Source organism: Urocampus carinirostris, chromosome 13 (genome assembly GCF_059441175.1).
Source record: "Urocampus carinirostris isolate Australia breed hairy pipefish chromosome 13, RoL_Ucar_1.0, whole genome shotgun sequence".
NCBI classification, from domain to species: domain Eukaryota; kingdom Metazoa; phylum Chordata; class Actinopteri; order Syngnathiformes; family Syngnathidae; genus Urocampus; species Urocampus carinirostris.
This window is the reverse complement of record NC_142361.1, coordinates 16912676-16937705: the sequence shown is the minus strand read 5'-3', so window position 1 is coordinate 16937705 and position 25030 is coordinate 16912676. Positions and strand designations below refer to the sequence as shown.

The 25030-nt window shown below is 40.6% G+C and overlaps 1 protein-coding gene across 2 annotated transcripts in view; it reads right to left on the bottom strand.

Moving 5' to 3' along the window:
- Positions 1–976: 976 nt before the first annotated feature.
- Positions 977–25030, bottom strand: part of LOC148353886 (1-phosphatidylinositol 4,5-bisphosphate phosphodiesterase beta-1-like) — a 45898-nt gene continuing 21844 nt past the window's right edge. For both annotated transcript variants that reach the window (XM_088352085.1, XM_088352086.1), the window contains exons 16-32: positions 20567–20663; positions 20382–20466; positions 16938–17062; positions 14711–14865; positions 14464–14631; positions 12662–12761; positions 12478–12582; positions 12050–12162; positions 11669–11810; positions 11121–11174; positions 9336–9513; positions 9134–9263; positions 7567–7643; positions 6088–6177; positions 5896–5953; positions 5721–5807; positions 977–4005 (exon numbers count right to left, since the gene is read on the bottom strand). In XM_088352085.1, coding sequence (XP_088208211.1) covers positions 3853–4005; positions 5721–5807; positions 5896–5953; positions 6088–6177; positions 7567–7643; positions 9134–9263; positions 9336–9513; positions 11121–11174; positions 11669–11810; positions 12050–12162; positions 12478–12582; positions 12662–12761; positions 14464–14631; positions 14711–14865; positions 16938–17062; positions 20382–20466; positions 20567–20663 — 1917 coding nt within the window. In that variant the 3' untranslated portion in view covers positions 977–3852. The remainder of the gene's footprint in view (positions 4006–5720; positions 5808–5895; positions 5954–6087; positions 6178–7566; positions 7644–9133; positions 9264–9335; positions 9514–11120; positions 11175–11668; positions 11811–12049; positions 12163–12477; positions 12583–12661; positions 12762–14463; positions 14632–14710; positions 14866–16937; positions 17063–20381; positions 20467–20566; positions 20664–25030) is intronic.

Below are 25030 nucleotides of genomic sequence, written 5' to 3'. Positions count from 1 at the left end.
TCATTCACACCCAGGGCCAATTTGGACCGGCCAATTAACCTGATATGCATGTTTTTAGAACGTGGGAGGAAAGCGCAGTGCCCGGAGGAAACCCACGCAAGCACAGGGAGAACATGCAAACTCCAGACAGGGAGGCAGCATTAGATGGACTTGAACTGTGAACCTCCACACCGTGGGGTTCCGCGCTAACCACCCAGCCGCCATGTCGCCTACATTTTTTATTTTAAGGGTAATTTATTGAGTCACAGCCCACCATCAGGCACTTTAAAATGAATGTTCACAATCACATACACCATGAGTCTCACCATCCATCCATCGATTATCTGCGCAGCTTATCCTCAGTGAGGTCGCGGGGGTGCTGGAGCCCATCCCAGCCATCTTCAGGCAGTGGGCAGGGGACACCCTCAACTGGTTGCATATAAGTTACTCTTTCCACTTAAAGCCTTCCCTGTATATTAAAGGGATTGTGTGTATAATTTAATGCCTCCTACTCGTAAAAAACTTTATTTATTGGAAGATAACACAATAGTGAATCAAACTACCGGTATACTCAAAACAACATGAACAATTATTAAAACATGCATTTTTTACTAAACTTGTAGGTCGAAAAATGTGCATTTATTTTTAATAACAACTACAGGAAGCTAATATAAAAACCAAAAACCTCGCGAAAAATGAGAAGAAGAATGGTGCGGTTTGGTCGCTTTGAGTCCCCATAGTTTCGATTCTCCCTTGTGCTTTTTTTCCCTACTCGTTTTCGGTGGGACGACACAATCAAGCAATATCTGATCTTTAAATAATACACACTAGCCCTTTAATATTTGTTTACTTTTGTTTTAGTAGTTTTCGTCGTTGTTGTTGATGTCTGCCAACACTTCGAAATGAAGAACTGGATTTCAATTTTGTATATCCAAACACATGCAATGGAATTGCCAACATAGTTGCCTATGACTTAAAATAATTTTAAGAGGATAACTTTTGTTTAAACCTTTTAATCAAAGCTGTTTTGAAATACAGTCAGAACAATGAACTATGAAAAAGCAAAAGCATGCTCATGAGAATCGCCTTTGCGGTACAAACAAGGATTTTGATCGTAAAGATAATATTAAATAAAATAATACACTTCATTACTTGGACATGCCCGGACGATTTTATCGCGGGGAAAATATTTTTGAGGTCGGACACGCGCTGATCAAAAATATTCCATGCAAACGTTGCAGTGGAAAGTTAAACCATTGTACAAAGACCTCATTTTTCACATCCTTACAAAAAAGACAATCATGAAAAATTTTGTTATCGTTATTCTCACTTTTTGATTGATTGCTTTCGTCGGAAAATATAATTTAACATCGAGACGAAAACATCATGCAGAGGCAGCAACAAAGTCCACATGGATGCCGCTGCTACCATAGAGAAAGGGAAAATTCAAACATTTTACCAGGGAAATGACATCATTATTCAGTGTCTCTCGTTTTGTTATGTAAGCAGCAACGTGATGAAAATGGCTAACAGTCAGTGCAACAAAGACAGCATTAGTAAGTTTCCACCATGTGACGTGTAAATACAGTAAACGCAATATTAATTTCATGCAATGTGCAAAGGGGGTGGGTGATGGGGGCTGGGTAATATTGGGGGACTATTATAATAACATTAGTTTAAACCTAAACCTTTTCCAAACATGACATGTTTCAAAAATATGTAAACCTCCAAAGTGTTTCTACCGCCTTTGATTTGATTCATCCATCCATCAATCCATCCATCCACCTATTATCTGCACCACTTATCCTCAGTAGGGGGTTGCAGGGGTGCCAAAGCCCATCTCAGCTATCTTCCGGCAGTGGGGAGGGGACACCCTGAACTGGTTGCCAGCCAGTCACAGGGCACACAGAGACAGACACCTCACTCGCTTATTTCCACCTCGGGACAATTTGGACCAGCCAATTAACCTGGCATGCATGTTTTTGGAAATGTGGGAGGAAACCGGAGTGCCCGGAGAAAACCCACGGAAGCATGGGGAGAACATGCAAACTCCGCACAGGAAGGTTCGATCATTTCATTTCAAGTCTTATGACTTCAGAACTGTGCTGCAAACGCGCCAACCACTGCGGCGCTATTCACTTGAATGAAAAACATAATCCATGCATATAGGAAGATTCGAGTCTGAGGATTTAATTAGTGTGATGGAGTGACGTGGAGTCATGGGCGATATAGCGAAATATAAAATCCAAATTAAGTTAAATAGCGATATTTATTTAGTTCTTTCTCAATTAACTTCACAGTTTTTGGATTTTCTTTCCCAACATTTCTGATTTTTTACACTATATTATCAATATTACTAATGCAATTAGTATGTAAGATATTACTGTGCTGAGTGTCTGCAGATGCAGAGTGTGGCATGCAATTCTCTTGCTTCATGGCAGAGAGTGATAGTGAGACCAAGGATTCTGATTTGGTGCACACCTTACCCACAAACAAAGTAAGCGGTAGTAGAGTAAGTGGTAGTATTAGCTAGCTAACAGCAAGTCAAGTCATCCAGCAGATTTTCCTCGTTGCCTGGCATATTTTCATCATGAAGGATTACTATTGATGCTTTCATTCAAAAGGTGCAGTACACAGACTTACGTAGACTAAGTTACTACTATGCTACAGTTTATATATTGCTTTCTTTCGCTGCCAATCAAAGATGTACCGGTAAGTTCCTTTATCTGAAAATACGACTGTGCCTTACCAGACACGAACCTCAACACACGTCACTAGTGTGATATTATGATCTTTAACTCCCCACCCCAATAATAATAATAAACAAACAAATAATTAAAGCATGCACAAACAAACCAACAAAATAAAAGTTTGTAAATAAAGACAAAGGATCATCATAGCAGAAATGGCTTAGCGTCTGTCAAAAAAGGTTGGTTAGTAGGTAAGTTGGTTGGTTGGCTTAAAAGCTGCTGGTTAGTTTTTCAATTGGCTGGCAGGTACATTGGTAGATAGGTTCATAGGTCAGGGATAGATACAAATTCGGCCTGTAAGTACTTTATTTAGCAACAAAAACAGATTTGTTATAAGAGGCAGGTTAGAAATAAGGTATGTGGGTAGGTAGGTAGGTGGGTAGGTGGGTAGGTAGGTAGGTGAATTAGAATGGGCACTAGGTAAAGTATACCAGTTGCTCCTTGGGCTGGTTGTTCTTAGCTGGTAGATTTCCCTCTCAGGCAAACACGGAGGTGCTGACGCATGCTTTTATATCCTCCCCTTTAAATTATTGTAATGCCCTGCTCTCTGGTCTCCCCAGAAAGAATATTGCCACCCTGCAGCTATTGCGAAATTTCGTGGAACGTGGGCTGGAGATCACATTATACTGTTTTAAAAATGACTGATTTGGCTCCTCTTGTGTTTCAGGATTGATTTTAAGGTGCTTTTACCAGTTTAACTGCTAGGGTATGGTTAGCCGGCTTAAGATCCTTCTTGCGCTGCCTGTTGCTATCCTATCAGTGTGGATGAGACCTTCTTTTTCCTATTGTATGTTGATTGTGTTAACACAGCACTTTGAGTTGCAATTAGCTGCGTGAAAAGTACTACACAAATACATTTTGATTGATTGACAGATTAAAATTGGTCAATGGGCAGGCCTTACTGAAAAGTGGCTTGGCAGAATAAAAGTTGTGCAAGCAGGAAATAAGTTTGCAGTTTAGTTGGTAGGTAAAATCAGGCGGACACAAAAGACCGCAAATATTAAAAGACCAGAGAAATATAAGTGCATGCCTGTTCGGAAATAATGATGAAAGTCTTCATTGTACACAAACTAACAGTCTGCAGATAGCTGCCTTCATCCGTTTCCTTTCCTGAACATGATTTTCAGTCGTCCTCGGAGAGGATCTCGTTGGGAGTGGATGGTCGGGACCTGCTTTGCCCCCTGACCTCCGGCCTCCTGTCCTGCAGGAAGTCTTGAATCTCACCAGGCAAACGGTCAAATTTCTCTTGGAACTCGGCCTCGATTGCACTTTGTAGCTGAATCACATAAGAAGTGAAGAAAAATTTGAAAAAAGTAAGGTGTTGATAAGTTCATAGTTCAATAGGCTGTCAAAATAAGGAGAGAAGACATCAATTAATTCTTGAACTTGGAACACAAACAGGAGAGAACTGTACAAAAACACTCACACTGCCTAATTCCAAATCTGCTCCTAAAAAGCCGTAAAAAAGAGCCCTTTCTTTATATCAAATAGCTTACGTTACAAAAGCAGATTCGCCCTAAAGGGTGTGGAATTCAAAGAACAGCAACATTATTGGCCAATTGTGACAAGGATGTAAACAGTGCTTTATGGTCTAAATAACAGACAACAGTGAGTAATAATAGTCAACATCACGAACTGGCATCCTATATAATCTCCTTTATCAAATATTAAAAACAGAATAAACTCATCAGGTATCATCCTAAGGAGCTATTTATTTTTGGGTAATACCATTTCAAATTCTATGTGGGAATATCAAATTTCCTATTTGTGGACCTTAATGAGGTATATTGGAACAATTTGGATAGCATTTCTATTTAATACATTTGTATGTCAAGTAACATAGTTGAGTACTTCAGAATTGATTCATTAGTTGATTCATTTGAACAAATAAACATAATGTATAATGAAAGTGTAGTAGTAATGTATATGTAATTAAATAAAAATATATACAATGTGTAGTAATATATAATAACAGTTTGTCTGACAAGTTTGTCCGTCAAACAATGTTATGTTATCAATTTATAATTATTCAATATTTGAAAAATTCTATTTCTACATGCTTAGTCTCATATCCAATTAGCCCGTTTCTTAAATAATAATTCATATATTTCTTGTAGTATTTGTATTTTCCAATATGAAAATATTTATGATATAGCATTTAAATCATTGATTTTTTTCCCCCAATGTAACATTTGTGGCTTTTTGCATTTTGTCAAATATTTCAAAATGAATGAATGGTGTCAAATCAAATTATTTGATATATGTTTTTTTTCTTCACGTTTTCATGAATAATTTGCCAAATGTTGATAAAATGCTTTCAAAGAATTGGCAATTTTTGAAAAACATAGTTTTGTATATTTTCTTCAATATTGTCACAAAACCGTGCATGTAATGTTTTGACTTTTAAGGGGCATTGGGAAATATTTCATTTGATGCATTGCCTAATATGAACAAAAACCAGTCCCACATTAGCACAGCGTAGCAGCAAGATGCCAGACAAACATCGCAGTGACTACTTGGTAGGGATTCCTCTATGTAAAAGAAATCCAAATGTATGGATCTATTAATATTTATAAAAAGTAACATTGTAACAGTGTATTTTTGCATAACACGTCTTAAGGCTCACCTAGAATAAGCTGACATTATTACCCGCCATCTTGCTGCTACGAGTACCTAAAGAAACCAAAAAAGCTTGCAAAAAGCTTGGCAAAAAATTTAAAAAAATGGTGCAGTTTGGTATCATTGATTCTTCTTAGTTTTTATTCTTCCGTGTGCTTTTTACCATTCGTTTTTGGTCTCACTACACAGTTTAACAACATCTAGCGGTCAAATATTAAACACTGTCCCTTTAATGAATGGCTAACATATAATTTCCCTTTTTTCAGTAGATTATATGAAAGACCACCTTTAAATGTTTTATACGGACGATAATATTTGTCAATCTAATTGATTTAAAAAGTTTTTAAAGTGCTTGTGTGTGTGTGTGGGTACCTTGGGTTTTTGCTCATTGATTTCCTGCAGCAGATGATTGTGTTGTTCCACTAGTTGCTCTTGACGCTTGGCTTGTTTTTCCTCCAGCTATGATCACAAAAGTGCACATACGCACACATTCCTTCCTATTGCTGATAAAACCAAAATTGTGCAACTCGACCTGCGCATGCCTCACCCGTTTGATGTTCTGCACCACTTCATTGACGTACGACTTATTGATCTCCATCTTCTCTCTGGAACACACATGCAAAAACCAGCACATATGCAGTGAAAGCTTCTCAAAGCAACACATCAAGCGTGAGTTGAAACTCCGATATATAGAAGACAGCGGCGCTTGACGATCGCCCTAATTTATGAGAAATCGTACTCTTCTGCTAGATGTTTCTCTTTAGTCTTGGCCAAGTTGATTTTCTCGGTTCTTCTCCGGTCCATCAGCTTCTTCAACTCCTTTTTCTCCCTGTGTTGGCAGACAAAACTTTGTTTCAATGTTATCTGTCATGACAATGTATGAAAGGGGTAAGTCAACTGAGAAGAAGAAAGTGTCTATCTATATACCTATCTATATACTGAAGCCATATTTCCCTAGAGGATAGGGTCAAGAACACAATCAGATTCACCAAATATTCTTTCATTCCACTTCGCCTTTACCAACCTGACACATCTATTCTCAAACCCCATGCATCTGAGCCATACATCAGTGTTGGTACCACCACACCTTCACACAATACTTACTTTGAATCCATTTTCAGATCTTTTTATTTCAACAAGCTGTTCAGCACACCCATTGCCTTGCACCCTTTGCCTGCCCTCTTCTTCAGATCCTACTCCAACCCACTACCTGCTGCCACATACAAACCAAAAAAACTTAAAGCCATCTAGCTCCTGCAATCTTAAGCTATTCAACAAAACCTCCAATCTACCTACCTCACCACCTCTCAAACACCTAATTACCTTACTTATGTCTGCATTTACCATAACCCCTTAGTGTTCCTGTAAAATTCGCCCAAAATCCCAATCCAGGAAGTACTTAAAGTAAATTGAGCGAGCTTTTTGAACCGTACGGACTGTTTAGGTCCATCTTGAAAAGTAACATTTTGTTCCATACTGAAAGAATCACTGCAAGTGCTACTAAAATTGTGGTCTGATTTTTTTAAATAAAATTCCCGCAGATGAGTGTAGCATAAGCATCTTAGCTGGAAAACAGGTGAGCTTGCTGGTACCTCAGCAAATTTGATCACAATCTGAAAAACTAAACATTGTATTTTACACGATTTCCAAATGGTATGTCTAGGGCCTGGACTCTAGGCGTTTCTATCCATATATAAATTGAACAGCCAAAGTGACATGACACACCCTTACCTCAAACCCACTCTTACCGGAAATCATCTGCTTACTTCACTTCCGACTCTCGGACAAGTTCTACTATTCTTAAACAAGCTTTGCACAGGACGCAGCAACCAGGCCACCCAACCCTTATATCCTCAACACTGGCCACAATGCATCCCTATCTGTCCTGTTATAAGCTTTATCTATTATCCCTAATGCTCAATACACCTCTCTTCCCCTCACTACAAACATTTCACACAACTGCTTCACTGCGAACTGGACAAAAAAACAAAACAAATTCATCAAACTAAGAGCGTAGGGTTGGTCTTGGCATTGGTGGGGACATAGTACATTTATTTAAAGCGATCATATAATATTGGTGGGAGAAAAAAAACATAATTGCTCGATATTGGTTGGACCACGCCCCATCCCCCCGCACCCCCTGTCCATGCAAAAACTACGCCCTCGAATCCAACACAATCTCAAGAAATCCAAAACAAGATCCAGGTTTTACACTTACTTGTTGCACACATCTTTGAGCTTCTTCATTTGAGAGCTGTGGCCCTCCTCAGCCAGGCTTATGAGTCGTTCGTTCAACTAGGAGAGGCAATAAAATTTGGTAATGAGCTTCAAAACCACCCAAAAAGATGACTTTTGACAGGAACTGAGAGAATAGATCTTTCACTACCTTGTTTTTGGAATATGTTTGCCTGTTGTAGATAAAATACATGTTTACTGTCATATAAACAACCTAGCACAAAACATCGGTCCAGAAGCATTAAGGACTGCATGAAGTAGCTTGTACAAACATATATGGCTACTTCCTTCTAGATTAGCGTAAAAGTATAAGAAGTTGTATTTAGAAAAATCAGAAGGGCAAAGTTTTTGATTTTTTTACAGTTAAAATGGTAAACAGTCTGCATTTATATAGCGCTTTTAAAGTCACCTGAAACCTCCTAAAGTGCTTTACAAAGTGCTTTACACTGACCCATTCATACACACACTTATACACCGGTAGCTGTGTCAGCCATGCATTTGTAAGAAAAAATGCCTTCCTTTAACCAGCAAAAAGTAAGAAATAATCTTTAAAAGTGAAAAAACGTCACAAATAAAAGTGAACACAAAGAAATAGATAATAGAGAATTAAAAAAAAGAAATATCATGTTTATAAATGGCACACTAAAACAGCCATTTTTATAAAATAAAATATTGTAAGATTATTTGTAATAAGTATTTCATTGTAAACATAAAATTTCAACTTTTGTGAAAAAATGGATTCTTATTTCTTTTGAGTGACCATTTTTGTTAGTTATTATTCTTTTATTTTAAGGCATGTTCAACTTGTTTCTCCAGTAAAATCTTCATTGTCCTCAAATATAGCGATTTTATGGCACAGTTGAAGGAAGATATTTTTCTCTTCAAGAATAAAAACTAATTTGAAATTAGCTAAAACATCTGCAATACAGTAATCCCTCACTCTAACGTGGTTTGCTTACACTATTTCGCTACTTCACGGTTTTACATTGTGTATAGTGTTCTTCATTCTGATCGGCTAAACAGTCTCCCTGCTTATTATTATTTGAGGGAAAAATACAGTACAGTAGTTTATACAGTACTGTTTTTGTTTAACAAATGTGCCTGAGCACGTGAAAAGGGTTTGGGCTTTGGTTTCAGTAATTGTAAAGAAACAAAGGTTTCTACTTCACAGATTTTGCCTATCAGGGGTTCTTTTTGGAAACTAACCCCTGCGATAAATTAGGGATTACTGTATTGGATAACTAGTGATAAGTACCGTATTAGCTTTGTTTAATATGACTTGAATAACAGGTTAAAATGTCTAAAAATATGAAAAGTGACACTCAAAACTCTTTGTCAATGGAATCCTTTTTTTCTGCAGTGTGTAATATATGTTGTTTTCAAATACAAAATAAGCTGGTTCATTTAATAAAAGCATTTTAATAATATGGAAGTGATTCTGTATCCTTCCACTTGTGTAAATGGCACTGATGTATCCTGGCTCAAGTTGAATCCAGAATTAATCAGAATGTGGTATACATCATCACGGCCATGACGAGTGAGGACCTCACCGCTTTGATGTGCTCCCTCTGCAGATACTTTTGGCTGTAGTATTGCTCCTGCCTGAGCGCCAGCAGCTGCTTTTGCAGCTCACACCGCAACGTCTGGAGACGCTCGTCTGACTCCTCAGAAGATGAGTTCCTGAAAAAAATCCGCACATCCTTCAGTAATGAATACCCGCATTTCGGTGAGGTCAAAATGTTCCCTTCCCACCCGTTCTTGCTGCACTGTCTGGAAGTCTTCTTGTACTTGTTGTTGATGTCGCGCAAAAGCTCTGAAGTCTTCTTCTGGTGCCGCCTCACCAGCTCCTTCAGCTCCTTGAACTGACGTCGCTGCTCTTTCTGGTACACTTTGGACTGCTGCAGGCAGGCCAGCGTGTACTCAGGCATTTCTGCAGACGGCATAATGGATGATTACCAGCAAGCGGCTTTGATGGCCCACTCAAGGCCCTCGAGTTCCATTGCCTTCAAACTGGAGGTAAGATTGGGCTTAAAAAAATCCAGCATGACCTGACCCGGTTTGTGGGTATAATAGCCTGAACCAACCAAAGCCTGACCAATCAACCTGATTTGAAGGGCTGAGCCTGAATATTTTATTTGTGAGGATTTGGAGGAGGAAGTAAGGGTGATTTGGGCCGACTCTGCCCCCCAACACGTCCCCTCTTCTCTGTGTCCGACAGCGCCGACAAGCGTGCATGCTGCCCTGTGCACATCCTCCACAAAGAAAAACAAACATAAAACAAATGATAGGTGGACAATTGAAAAAAAAAGTAAGCTAGAGAGAAGCCCGGCCTGGCCCAAACCCGACGTAATGATAGACATTTTAGGCCCTAAATTCCCTGAAATTTGGGCCGGATTCATGCTTGGACTTAAGCTCTTACCTCTACTTCCATCCAAGATGGCTTATATTTGCATACTGTAGCCACATCTTTGCCTTGTAATCCTATAGTTGACTAACTTAACCAAATACATATTTTAAGTACACAATGTTAACTTAAGAAAGCTTTATCTCTCATCTCAAAACAACATCCTGGATCTGCAAGATTTCAACAAGGGAAACAAGAGCTGGAACGGAGAGCTTCAGTTAAGTTTTATGTCATGATTACTGATGTGACTCAGCTGTGCCCGCTCCATTGGCGCCAACTGCCTCGGACTCTGATTGGCTCCCGATCAGTACTTGTACCGAGTCCTGTCTGTCCCCTTTTGTCAGTCCGTCTGCGAACCACATTGTATACTAGGCAAGCCTTTTTTTATCCTGACTCCCACCTGTCCCGTTTTTGCTTCCGTCTGTCTCCGGTTACGACCCGTTTTTGATCCCGACCACGTCTGCTCTAACGTTCCGGCTTACGACCCGTTTCTGACCCCGACCACGTTTTTGCTCTCCTGTCTCGGTTTTTGACCTGTTTTTTTGTCCTTGACACTGCCATCGCTCGTTATGGAAGATCCACTTCCGTGTTTGGATCACAATCCAAGTACAAAAGCGACTTGCTTCTCGTGCCTAGCGAACGCCGGATCGTGGGCGCAGCCCTTCCTCTTTCCTTTAATAAAACTTGTGAGAAACGTAACACTCTTTTCTCCTGTGTTCGTTCTGGTCCTGACATTTTTTTAAGCTAAGTCATCCAAAACAAAAAATATCCTATGGCTCTGTGTATTAAAGAATGAGCTGTCTGTGCGGGTAACAAGGGACAACATGGCTGGCTATAGTTTATATATCAGAAAGCGAGGTGCTGGCTCTAAGAAGAACAAACCTGGTGGGCACATGCCTGCACCTCGCTAGAACAATGTAAAAACTGAATGAAATAAACACAACAATAAGTTAATATGGACAATCATGAGGTAAATTATTTACAACTAAACAAACAAAAATATCAAAATGATAATGTGATGATTGAAATAATCAAATGGAAACTCATAAAATATAATTATACAGTATATGCAGTGACAAATTTTAATATTCTAACAAAGCCTAATAAATGTACTGGAAGAGGGTGGGACTGACCTATAAAAACAATCAACACCAAATCTTCAGTCTTTGTTGTGGCTTTAGAGGCATCTAAAGGAAAGCACAAGAAAAGAAACGTTTGTAGAAAATTGTCATCATCATTTACCTACATCATGAATAGCAGTGACGAGCAGTCAGGGGAGGCGGGTAAGGCTGGTTATGAAAAATTAAAATAAAAAATATACAGTATATATCAATAAATAACTATTTTTCTTATTTAAATTCATGATTTCTGAATTTTCTTTTTCAAAATTGCTAAATTTCCCTATTATGTTATGAATATTATTAATACAATTATTATATAGCGTACTACTGTGGTGAATATATGCAGATGCAAAATGAGGCACGCATTTTTATTGCCTCAAGGCAGAAGGCGATAGTGAGACTAAGGATTCTGATTTAGCACACAACTTATCCCTAAACAATAAAATTAATGATAGTAAGTTAAGGTAAGACAATAAAAGACACGTCTAAAAATGATAATTGTGTTTTTGAAACACAAAGGTCTGCACATCCCTGGTTTACAGTGGTTCCACTGTCTCTACCTGTCGAAGCTGCTTGCTGATTGGTTGTAGAAGATTTGGGCGTGGTTGCAACCGGAGCCTGGCCCGAAACGGGTCCAGGGCCCGGGCTCAGTCCGTTCTCCACCGATGTTGATTTGGGGTCGGCCAAACTGTCCACTTCATTCTAAAACGTGCCAAATAAAAATAGAAATGAGGTGAATTGACTTTCAAATTCTGTGGATATGAAATGGGTGACACGATCGAGGTTTAAATGACAACAGGCACACAAGTTCATTAATGTAGTTGTTTTGAGTTACATCCCTCTTTGAAAAATATCATGATTTGAATTTTACATTTGGAATTCGTAAACACTGCCTGTTTAAGAATTCTAACTAACTGCGTTGTATTTTCAATTGTTCTTACCTCCGTTTGCGTTTCGTCATCTCCATCTTCCAGCGTCAGAGCGGCCAGTTGCTTGGAACGCTGCTCCAGCAGGTTGACGTATCGAATCGGGTTTGACAGAGCCTCTATCACGTCTACAAGGAAACACAAATAGAACAATAGCAGATAAACTTACATCAGGAAACTTACATTCAAATCTTTAAAAATGCAAATGGAAGATTTTTTGTTCACTTTAAATCGAAATGAATCAAGTATGTCTTTAAAACATCTTTTTATTGTGCAATCAGATAGGATTTCATTTATTCAGAAACAGTGTAAAATATTTTGAGAACGCATTAGAATGCATTGAGCCACAAAAAGGTTAGATAATTGGCAAAAGACCCACTGTTAAAGATCAGTAAGTTTTATGGCCTTGTGCTCGTTTAAAAATAAGAATTTTAAATGTGTACCAGCAAAAGTGTCAGGGACGTAATCTTTGACTTCAATGTAGACAAAAACAGCAGGCAGGATAAGAGACTGGTTCTTCTCGTTCCTCAGACCGATATAACGATACCCTGGCAAGAGTAAAACAAAAGACTCAGAACAGACTCCTGCGATCTTAACGCCGGAGTAGATTTAGGTGAGGGCCGGTACCGGGTCGGATGGCAGACACTGGAATTATGCGATGGCCGATGAATTTCCCTCCTTCCTCAAATGCGGCAATTCTCAATGAGGCTAGTGTTGGAAGGATAACCTAGAAGGAAGTCAAATGGTAATATTTGCAGGGTTTGATAAAAAAATTGGGGGACATTCTGTCCATGAGAAGTCACCTTAAGGAATCCTTAAAAGGAACAGTCAAAAAGTCCCTAAAAAGTCCCTATAAAATCAGCCATTTTGATCATTTCCCATCTTTCTTTGAAATAAACTTATTTTTTTGTATTTCTAGCAGCATTTACTATTTGATTTAGGAACAATAAGGCATTTTTGTGTGGAGGATTATCATGCCTTGACCTTCAGAATAGTTGCATAAACTATTCCGCCAGAGGGGGAATTCCGCTTTTTCATCTAAATTTTGGGTCTTTAAGAAGATAGATAGGTAGATGGGTAGAAAGGCAGCTAGGTAGGTTGGTCGGTGGGAAGGTTGGCAGAAAGTAGGTAGTAAGTAGATCAGTTTGTAGGTCAGTGGGCAAGTAGGTAGGTAGGTAGCTTAGTCGGTAGAAAATTTGGTCGGTAGGTAGGTAGGTACATTATGTCACAAAAAGTGAGTACACCCCTCACATTTCTGCAGGGATCTCGTTATAACGTTTAATAGAACATCACTGAAGAAACATCACTTTGACTCAATGACAAGAAGTATGTAAACAAAGGCCATATCTTACTGAAAAGATATCCTCTGGTCGATGAGACAGATTTATCTATTTGGCTCAGACGGTGTGAAGCATGTGTGGCGGCAACCAGGTGAGGAGTACAAACATGTTTGTGTTGGGCCTCAGGTCGAGCATGGTGTTGGGAATGTCATGGTTTGGGGCTACATGAGTGCAAATGGAATTGGGGAGTTGCATTTCATTAAGGGAAGCAAATATTCAACCATGTGCTGTGAAATACTGGAGAAGAGAATGATCCCCTCCCTCGAGAAACTGGTCGGCAGGGCAATGTTCCAGCCTGAAAATTAACCCAAATACACTTCTAAGATCACCAAGGGGCTAATGGTAAAGGTGATGGACTGCCTTAGCCTGTCTACACTTCCAGATCCAATAGAACATCTATGGGGCATCCTCAAGTGGAAGGTGGAGAAGCACAACATCTTGAATATTCCCCAGCTCAGTCATGTTGTCATGGAGGAGTGAAAGAGTATTCCAGAGGCAATTTGTGAGGCTCTGGTGAAATCCATTGCCAGGAGTATTAAAGTGGTTCTGCAAAATCATGGTAAATAAATAAATGAAATCCTCCGGTTTCCTCCCACATTCCAAAGACATGCATTTCAGGTGAATTGGCCGGTCCAAATTGTCCCTAGGTGTGAATGAGCGAATGAGTTGTCTGTCCCTGTGTGCCCTGCGATTGGCTGGCAACCAGTTCAGGGTGTCCCCTGCCCACTGCCCAATGATTGCTGGGATGGGCTCCAGCCCCCCCCGCGACCCTACTGAGGATAAGCGGTACGGCTAATGAGATGAGATGAGATGAGATGAAATCCTCCGGTTTCCTCCCACATTCCAAAAACATGCATGTGAGGTTAATTGGCCGGTCGAAATTGTCCCTAGGTGTGAATGAGCGAGCGAGTTGTTTGTCTCTGTGTGCCCTGCGACTGGCTGGCAACCAGTTCAGGGTGTCCCCTGCCCACTGCCCGAAGATAGCTGGGATGGGCCCCAGCATCCCCGCGACCCTAATGAGGAGAAGTGGTGCATAATGGATGGAAATGAATTAATACTTCTGCTTTCAACCTCTCTAATGTTGTGCACCTTCTTAAATACGACAGGTTCCTCATCCCACACCGGGTTGACGGCATTGTTGTTTTGTGACGTTTTAGTCTTCAAAGCTTTCCTCCTGGTGTCAACAGGAAGGCCAAACATCTCCACTTCCACATAGACCCCCACCCTGCGCTCAGTGAGGAATTGCCCCGAGATCACCTGGAAAACATAGTGTGAGAACAAGCTGAAACACTGCTAAACATGTAAGCAAAGCTAAATTTTCTTCCACGGGGCACACCTTGACAGATAGTGTGTTAGCAACGATACCGTCCACTGTGTTCTCCGTGAAAGGGTCAAAGTGTTTGTCTGGCCGTCGCATGAACTCGGGCTTCAGCCTGTAGCCACTGCGACCGTTGTATTCAAACATGAAGAGGTTTAGCTGCATGGACAGATCTGAAACAAAGAATTATTTTTGCCTTCTTCCTCTTGTTTTAAATGATTGTTCTTCTACCATAGACATAGTCCTTTATTTTTAACCTTTTATCATTTTATACGTTTATATCTTCTTAACTCATTTTGTCACGATTAAAGCACTTCATATTTATTCATATATATGAGAGTAATTATTTACTCCTTGATACAATCACTTGACTTCTCAACATATATATTCATACAGTTGTTATTTAGTCTCTAGTTTGCGGTTAGGAAAAGGCCTGCGGTTTTATCAGTACTTCATGGACTCGTGCTCATGTAAATTAGGGGTCTTCCACTATCTCTAAAGTTTCATTTTTGTCATAACCCTTCCTCCTAGTATAAAAGGGAGAGTCAGCCATTTTGACTGTGCATTTGTGAAACTATACAGCCTTGTTCTGTACTCGCATTGCCCGGAATAATATGTTTTATAAAAACCTCAACGGAACTGCTCAACTCCAGTTTTTGTTTTACCTATCTCACAACCAGGATGTTAAATAAACAGGTAGGAAAGTATTTTCTCTTCAATTCCAAAATATACATCATCAAGTTGATCCATGTAAGAATAAAAGCAGTTTAGCCTCTGAAGTGTGTTTTAATGTGGATCATAACATTATCTTCATACATCTATCACAAGTTTATGCACAAATACAAAATATTGCTATAAAAATAATACATAGGAATATTTCCATTTCTCATATAAAGGGGATCTGATTTTGGACATTTGCATTGGTTCTTGAGAAACCAATAACTCAAGTTAAAAAAACAGCTTCTGAAACAAGTTTCCTATGTTCATATTTGTTGGACAGATCTTTTATGAGGAGACTCATGGTAAAAAATAAGGAAATAAAGAAATAAAAAAGCCATGCCCGGAACAATGTAAAAAGTCTGCCTACAATCTTAGTGTCACGATCCTGTCAATTGCCTTCTGATTACCTTCACCTGTGCTCACTCCTTCAGCCCCAGCTGCCACTCGTGTCCTAATTACCCCTCTCCCTATTTAAGTGCTTCATCTCCGGTCACTCTTCGTCAGTCCGTCAGTGAACTGTCCGCCTCGTCACCTGTCACCTGTCACCTGTCACCCGCCCAGCGTACTTCAGCTCATTCACTTTTGATCCTGGCTTCCCGATCGTCTCCGGCTACCCAACTTGTTCCAATCCTGGACCACACTTCGTTCTCCTGTTCCGGCTACCCAACTTGTTCCGATCCTGGACCACACTTCGTTCTCCTGTCCCGGCTACCCGACTTGTTCCGATTCACGACCACGCTCCGTTCTCCTGTTCTGGCTACCTGACTTGTTCCGATCTACGACCATGCTCTGTTCTCCTGTCCTGGCTACACGACTTGTTCCGATCCTGGACCACACTCTGTTCTCCTGTCCCGGCTACCTGACTCGTTCCAATCCACAACCACGCTCCGTTCTCCTATCCCGGCTACATGACTTGTTCCGATCCACGATCACGCTCTTCTCTCCGGCCCCGGCTGTCCGCCTCGCCACCTGTCACCGGCGCCGCGGGCTTCCTGTCACCCAGCGAGTACCAGATCGCTATTTTTTTTCTCTCTCCCTGATCCCCCCGATCCCTTGATAAAGTGTGTAAGACGTTATGCATTTGGGTCCACTGTTTGTGACACTTAGATTAAAGAAGCATTTTTAAGTAAATTCATCGATGTATAAATGACATGTTTAATAAACAATGTAAAAAAACACAACAAGTGGATTAAAACTATCGAATGGTCTGTGAAACAAGACTTGACAGGGTAATAGATAATCACTAAGTTTCAAGATTGGTTTGAAGCCAAGTTATTAAAAAAGTGTAAATGAAAATTGAATAATTATTTGAGTAACATTGATGATGTGATGTGAGTTTTTGAAAAGGTTAGAGCTTTCAAAAAGGGTAAGTGAAAATAAGTAATAGCTCAGACTATGTATTTTTCGTTTGTTTTTAAGGATTGTTCTATGTTTTGGGGATGGATTGATATCAATTGGACTTCATTCATTCGTAAAGAAAAGAAGGGATAGTGCAGACACATCTGAGGAATGCTTGACGGTTCACCTATTGTTTGATAATTGAGGGCCACCAGTTGACAGCCGGCATTCCAGAAGAGCTGCGGCATGAAATTGGACGAGTCCACTCTGGTTCCTTTGGGGTAGATGCGGCTCAACTGGGATTTATTGTATCTGGTGGACGTTGGGTTAAGAAACTTTACATTTGACGTTTCTAAGATTGAGGTTGGACAACAACAAACAACATTGGGAACATTATTCAATGAAATTCAAGATGAATTTTGTGCATTGAAAGGTGACTACCCGGCCAGGAGCAGCAATTCCCTAATGTGGTTATTACTAGGGTTCAATTTCCCAATGCAGCTATTACCAGGGATGTTCCGATTAACTATTTTCATTCTGATCCATTACCGATATTGCATATGCGATTATTTTACAATATCTGAGCAGCAGGAATCGTACATGCTGTGGTGTTTTGTTTTTTCTTTCCACGATTCTTTTTCACAGCGGCTACCGCAACCTCCCCGTGTGGAGTTTGCATGTTCTCCCCGTGCCTGCATGGGTTTCCCCCGGGCAATCCGGTTTCCACCCACATTCCCGAAAACACTCATGTCAGTTTAATTATCCGGTCCAATTCCCTAGGTGAGAATGAGCAAATGGGTTCTCTCTGAGTGCTCTATGACTGGCTGGCAACCAGTTCACGGTGTCCCCTGCCCACTGCCCGAAGAGAGCTGGGATGGGCTCCAGCACCCCCGTGACCCTACTGAGGATAAGCGGTGTAGATAATGGACGGGTGGATGGATGGATGGATTCTTTTTCTGAAATGAATTACGCATATCGTGGTATGATTTTGGCAAAATCTGTTTCCTGGAGTCGCCACTGGCTAACATAATGATTTTTTTAGTCTCAAAGTAACATTGTGCATTATTTGGCCAATCTTAACGGTGAAAAAAAAAAAATAAAATAATATATTTATTTAAAACAACGGATGAAAAAAACCAATAGAAAGGTGCATTTTCATAAATAATGTGGATCAAATTTTTTTTATTTATTTTACATAATATGAGGCTCACCTACAGGGAGCTGACATTATTGTCTCCCATCTTGCTACTAAGTGTACCCCCAAGAACTACGGGTAAGCTCTTGAAATGTCAATCATTAAGTCGGGCCAGCCGGGCTTCTCTCTTTTGTCGTTGTTGTTGTTTTTTTCTTCTTCCTTTCATGAAGGATCTGCAGAGCATGCACTTACTTTCCCTCTAGTAATTATTTAAATGAAGAACATGCATACTAAATTATCAGTTTAATCCCAAATCACTAAATCCAAAGAAATTTTCATCCACGGTGTTGGGTGAAAGACGCGCAACTTCCTTCTTCCACCTCCCTCACGTCAGAAGTAATTTTCACTTCTCGTCAAAAGCTAACAAGCTTTACAAACTTTCTTTTTGCCTTTCGTACAAATATTTCCTTATTTGCAGCTTGTGATCTGCAGAATATGATATTCTTTTCGTTGCCATTTCGTTGAGTTCAGAAATGCGCACCTCGGCGCCAACCCGTTCATTTTGGCGCTGCACTTGGAGTGCTCACTTGATTTAGCTGAAATGCACAGTTCGGCGTTGAAGTGCGCACAGCTGAAGTAAAGCTTTCCTGTTTAATTAGGCGCTGAATTAAAGCTACGGGTTTATTTCAAGTTAATCCGTCGGGTTTATAGACCTGCGACTCAGGTTGGGCTGAAATTTTGAGGCCCGATCTTACCTCTCAAATTGCGCACATCGTGGTATAAATTCAGTAAAATCTGATCTTGCGAAATATTGGGCAAAAAAAGAGAAGAAAAAAAGGTGCAGTTTGGTCATTTTGAGTCGCCGTAGTTTGAAATTGGTTTCGGTTCCACTCCTCAATACAGCGACATCTAGTTGTCAAATATTACACAGACTTCATATTAAACATGAAACCAAAGTTTTCTTGTTTCCGATTAGTGAACTAACCGCTTTGTTTTGTGGGAGGAAGTAGGTGAGCAAAATAAACGATATACACCTAATTTTTAAAATTGAATCATTAAAAAAAATAATAATCCAATTTTACTGTTAACTTTTTTTTTCTAACAGACCATATATCATTAAACTCACAATATAATTTCTAAATGAAGAAAATAAACCAGGACGAGACTTTTTTACTTTTTCACAGCATCATGTATTGTGTCTGTGTTTATTCTTATTCTTATTACTTTCATTCTCATCATCACATACGCTAAAATGTATTTAAAGTGGCTAAGTCTTGAATGTAATGCTTGTATACGACAATATTGGACAAAGTATTGGAGATTTTTCATGTCATCCAATACTGTCACAATCCTGCCCTTTGGTTCTTCTGTCTCTGTCACTGTGTCGATCTCTCGCTCTCTCTGTCTGTTTCTGTCTCTCTCTGTCTACGTCTCTGTATTTCTCTGTCTGTCCCTCTCTCTCTCTCTCTCTCTCTCTCTCTCCCTCTCTTTGTCTCTCTCTCTCTCTCCCTCTCTCTCTCTCTGTGTCTTTATCTCTCTCAGTCTTTCTCTGTCACTTTCTCTGTCTACGTCTCTCTCTGTCTCTCTCTCTCTCTCTCTGTCTCTCTCTCTCTCTCTCTCTCTCTCTCTCTGTGTCTTTATATCTGTGTCTTTATATCTCTCTCAGTCTTTCTCTGTCACTTTCTCTGTCTACGTCTCTCTCTCTCTCTCTTTCTCTCTCTCACTATCTCTCTTCCAGGTTCAAATTACCTTCTCACAACAGTGGTCACTTATCTTGGTTTCCCTACAGATTTTCCTCTTGTCACAACTTGTCCTTTTCTTTTTATCACTTGGCAGTTTTCTGTCTTTCTCGTCACGTCCCTAGCACACTTTTCTCAGCTCCTTGGTCTTTTTGTGTAATGAATCCCTGCCTGCTCTTCTGGATCACGAGTTCTGCCCGATGAACTCTTGGATCTTCGCCTTCTCTGTTCGGGTTTACTGGTACACCGACCTCTTGTCTGCCACTTGGATCATTATTGTCGCATCTGGTGTTCTAGATAATGTTGCCTCGCTACCTGACTCTCCTTTTACCGAACCCTGCCTGGATAATAGTCCCTCGTTTACTGTGCTTATCTGTGTTTCTGCACTGTGCTTCTGCACCACCACAAGTGGGTTCTTGACAAATACTGCTTTTGGGGCTGATATTACACCGATACCCGATATCATTATAAATGTGCTAAGAAATTACAACTGTGGCTCTTTACGTCTTAATAAAAACCTTGGAGACTTAGAAAATCATTGTACAATTTTGACGTGGAATTGATTTGTCCAGTTATACCTAATATTTTGTCCTCCATCTTGGTGTACTGCGCTTTCATATTCAAAAGATGATCAAATGCATTCCCGCAGCATCAGTTATCAGCGAATGCTCATTTTCAAAAGGCATCACCCCTATCGAAAGAGAAAGAAGCCGCCAGGATGTGAACAGTCGCCCATGGCAACCGTTGCTAAGGATACTCCACAAACTCCACCGGTGACTTGGTGAGGTGCTCCAAAGCTTTGGTCTCCACAAATGACGACATGTGGTAACAGCGGGCGGCCTCTACCCACACACAAGTGACAACAGGACACACACTTGAGTACATTTCTCGCTCATTAACATCCACGACAACGAACCTCCGCTCAATTTGTGATGGTCTTACTCTTAGAAGCTTCGAAAGAATTAAACTTGGTCGGCTGCACATAGTTGACCAGCGTTGACATCTCTTCTGTAGCCACGGCCTCACGCTCTGCTGAGCCCTAAAAAAAACAACTTTTATTATCCCTCTCATAATCCATTTTTGTTTTGTGCTCAAATGGGGAGGGAGCAACAGAAAAACAATATTTTAGAGTTGAAGTTTATAGTTTTGTAGCGCATTCAATGTTGGGTGAGGATTCCGTTTTGCAATGTGAGAAAACAAACAATGTCAAAACATGTGACTTGAATACTGTGTTTTAATTCAATTACATTGATTCAACTATCTGGTAGATACTGGGTGAATGTGGGTTGGAGGGGTGTTATCTTGCATGTGAACATCAATGGTCGCCGTGACAACTCCCCAACGGGATGCCAGCCAGACCAGAGCTGCGAGACATGGTGCTCGAGAAACTGCAATTCACTTTGAAAGAGGCCAGCGAGCTGACAAGAAGCAGAAAAGAGTACTCTGGAGCCAGCTAAACAAGCAGTACAGGACCAATTCTGGCCCACATGTGACCAAAAAAGCAATGACCCAGTCCCAGCTTAACAAGTAACCAGAGAACTTTGCTGAGCCAGCGCCCAAGCCTGATGGAGCCAGGGACCTCAGAGAAAGCCTCCAGCCAGCCACAGCCACCGATAGTTTCAACAAACGGCATTTCGTGGTCCTAATTCCAATCAGATCTCCAGGCTTCGGGATTCCTCACCGATCTCCCGTCGAGGACCTCAAGACTGGGTCGTCACCTTCATCGAACTACAACCTGAATCTTATGGTGCTAAGTATTGGTATTAGTGTTTCATTTAGGGGGAATTTGAGCAAATGCAATAAGGTAATAAGTAAGCCATTGTTGTTTTCTATCTAAATTGAGCCAGTTAAGATTCCAACTTCAATTGTTCTTTGTTTTATTTTCTTATTTTTGTTTTGTTTTTTGTTTTGTTTATGTTTCTTCTGTAGATGACTATTGAAAGAAAACTCCATAAATCCAAGCGTGTGTGTGTGTCTTGATTGAAGTATATTGAACAATCAAAAACTGTAAAAAGAATTCACTTAAAATTGTGGTTAGCCAGCTTTTAGAATAACTAAAGGGAAAAAAGGTTTTTCGCTGATACAATGATCTAAAAACGTATGTGGTGCTCTAAAAAGACAAGACGAGATTTGAAAAGAATAAACTCTTTAATTTAATTGGTCAATAAAGTATTGATTAAAATAATATGCCAGCCAAACTACGCTACAGCATTTTACACACCCAAAATAAGGGGTGAAAAGATCAACAGATTGTGAACTTGCAAGGATAACAGGAGTGTACACAAAAACCTCACAATACCAAATTCCAAATCTGTTCTAAAAGCCCTCCCCTGACCCCTTTCTTTTTATTACATCTCAACAGTTACAAAAAAGTATATCCACACTAAAGGGTGTGGTTATTCGAAGAACTCCAACATCTTTGGCCGATCAATACAACAATGTAAAAAAAGGGTCAGCTAACCTTTTGAGTTGCAGGATTAATTGGGTTAAAAAAATGGCTGTTTTCCATTTTTGTACCTTTTATAAAAAATATATATATTTATTTCCTTTTATATTTGTTCTAAATAAAATTATTCCCATCAAATTGTTTTTTAAAAGCTCAGAATTAAAGCAAGATGTTAGGTCCCCGTTTTAAGCACTAAACCTGATATTCAGATTTGTAGTTGTGCTTTAGTAATATTTTTGTTGTAGTATTTTTTTTAGTTTTACTGTAGATGTATTTTTGCAGTATTTCTGTAGTATTTTGTAGCCTTTTGATCGTATTTTTGTGGCATTTTCGTAGTATTTTTGTTGCGTTTCTGTATCTTTGTAGTATTTCTGGAGTAGTATTTCTGTATGTATAGTATGTCTGTAGTATCTCTTTAATTGTATTTCTGTGTAATAATATTACTGTAGAAGTGTTTTTGTTGAATTTCTGTAGATGCATTTTGTATTGCTGTAGTAGTATTTATATAGTATTTCTGCAGAAATTTGAGAGATTTTCTTTAGTAGGATTTCTGTATCATAGATAGATAGATAGATAGATACTTTATTCATCCCCGAAGGGAAATTCACATTTCCAGCAGCATCCCTCAGCTAAGAACAATACAATAATAAAGCAAAAAGAATACAATATACAAATACCCAGTGTGACGTGCAAATGCCCACTGTAGCGTGTTATATAGAATAACTAAATAGTGCTACACAGAATACATATTGCAATAAGATTCGTTAATATGCAATGTAGGAGGTGTGGTTTACTGTGGGCTTTTACTCTGCCGGGTAGAGTTAAAGAGCCTCATGGCATGAGGAAGAAAAGATCTCTTCAGTCTGTCCGTAGTACAAGACAGTGACAGCAGTCTGTCGCTGAAACTGCACTTCTGTCTGGAGATAATGCTGTGTAGTGGATGTGATGGATTGTCCATGATTGACCGCAGCTTTTCCAGTGCCCGTCTCTCAGCTACTGTTGTTAGGCTGTCCAGCTCTTTGCCCACAACAGAGCTCGCTTTCCTAGCCAGTTTATTGAGACGAGAGGCATCCTTCTTCTTGACACTGCCTCCCCAACACGCTGTCGCATAGAAGAGGTCGCTTGCCACTACTGTCTCATAGAATATTTTCAGGAGCTTTTTGCAGATTTTGAAGGAGGCCAGCCTTCTGAGGAAGTAAAGTCGGCTTTGCCCTTTCCTACATAGAGCTTCTGTGTTGGCAGTCCAGTCCAGTTTGTTGTCCAGCTGCACACCCAGGTATTTGTAGGTCTGGACAAATTCTACACATTCTCCTTTGATGGTTACAGGAACCGGGTGAGTTCTGGTTCTCCTGAAGTCCACCACCATCTCCCTGGTCTTGGTGGTGTTCAGGTGCAGGTGGTTTGCGTCGCTCCATTGGACAAAGTCCTGAATCAATTTCCTGTACTCCTCCTGCCCATTTCTGATACATCCCACGATCGCAGTGTCGTCTGCAAACTTTTGCACATGGCAGGACTCAGAGTTGTACTTAAAGTCCGATGTATATAGAGTGAATAGGAACGGAGAGAGCACGGTCCCCTGCGGAGATCCTGTGCTGCTAACCACAGTGTCTGATGTACAGCCCCCCTGTTTCACATACTGGGGTCTGCCTGTCAGGTAGTCAGTAATCCATTCTATAAGGTGCGAGCTAACTCCCATCTCTGTCAGTTTCCTACTCAGTAGCAGAGGTTGTATGGTATTGAAGGCACTGGAGAAGTCCAAAAATGTAATCCCCACAGCCCCCTTAGCCCTATCCAGGTGAGAGAGGGATCGGTGTAACATGTATACTATAGCATCCTCCACTCCCACCTTCTCCTGGTAAGCAAATTGCAGTGGGTCGATGGCGTGACGGACCTGTAGCCTCAGGTGGTGCAGCAGCAGCCGCTCCATGGTCTTCATCACAAGTGATGTCAGGGCGACCGGCCTGAAGTCGTTGAGTTCCTCAGGTCTTGATTTCTTTGGGACTGGGATGATGCAGAATGTTTTCCACAGCTGAGGGACCCTCCCCTGTTCAAGGCTCAGGTTGAAGATGCGCTGTAGAGGGTCTCCCAGCTCAGTCGCACAGGCTTTCAGCAGTCGGGGGGATACTACATCTGGAGCAGCTGCCTTGCTGGTTCGCAGTCTTCTCAGCTCTCCACACACCTGGGCTGCAGTTATTTTTAGTGGGGGGATGTCTTCAATGCTAGTGTCCAGAGGGGGAGGGGGAAGGACAGCTGCAGTACTCAGGGGTGAGGATGAGGCGGAGTGGTCAAACCTGTTGAAAAAGTTGTTCAACTGGTTGACTCGCCCCACATCTATATCCACAGCCACACCCTGCTTGGTGCTGCAGCCAGTAATTGTTTTCATCCCTTCCCACACCTCCTTCATGTTGTTGTTCTGCAGCTTTTTCTCCAACTTCCTCCTGTACTGCTCCTTCCCTTTCCGGAGCTGGACTTTGAGCTCCTTCTGTACTCGTTTTAGCTCCTGCTGATCACCATTTTTAAAGGCCCACTTCTTTTGGTTCAGAAGGCACTTAATGTCGCTCGTGATCCAGGGCTTGTTGTTGGCATAGCAGCGTACAGTCTTTATAGGAACAACATTGTCCATGCAGAAGATAATGTAGTCAGTAGTGCAGTTTGCCGTCTCCTCAATGTCCCCACTGCTGGACCCTAGCAGGACATCCCAGTCCGTACGTCCGAAGCAGTCTCTCAGAGCCTGCTCTGCCTCGGTGGACCATTTTCTAAAAGAGCGTGTGGTTGTTGGTAGCCTCCTCACTTTTGGTTTGTACTGTGGTTTAAGCAGAATGAGGTTGTGGTCTCCTTTTCCAAGGGCAGGCAGTGGTTTAGCACTGTATGCATTTTTGATATTACCGTAGTAGTATTTTGATAGGACCTCTGTAGTATTTTTGTCTTTTCAAAATGAAAACAAAATAAGATAGTAGGTC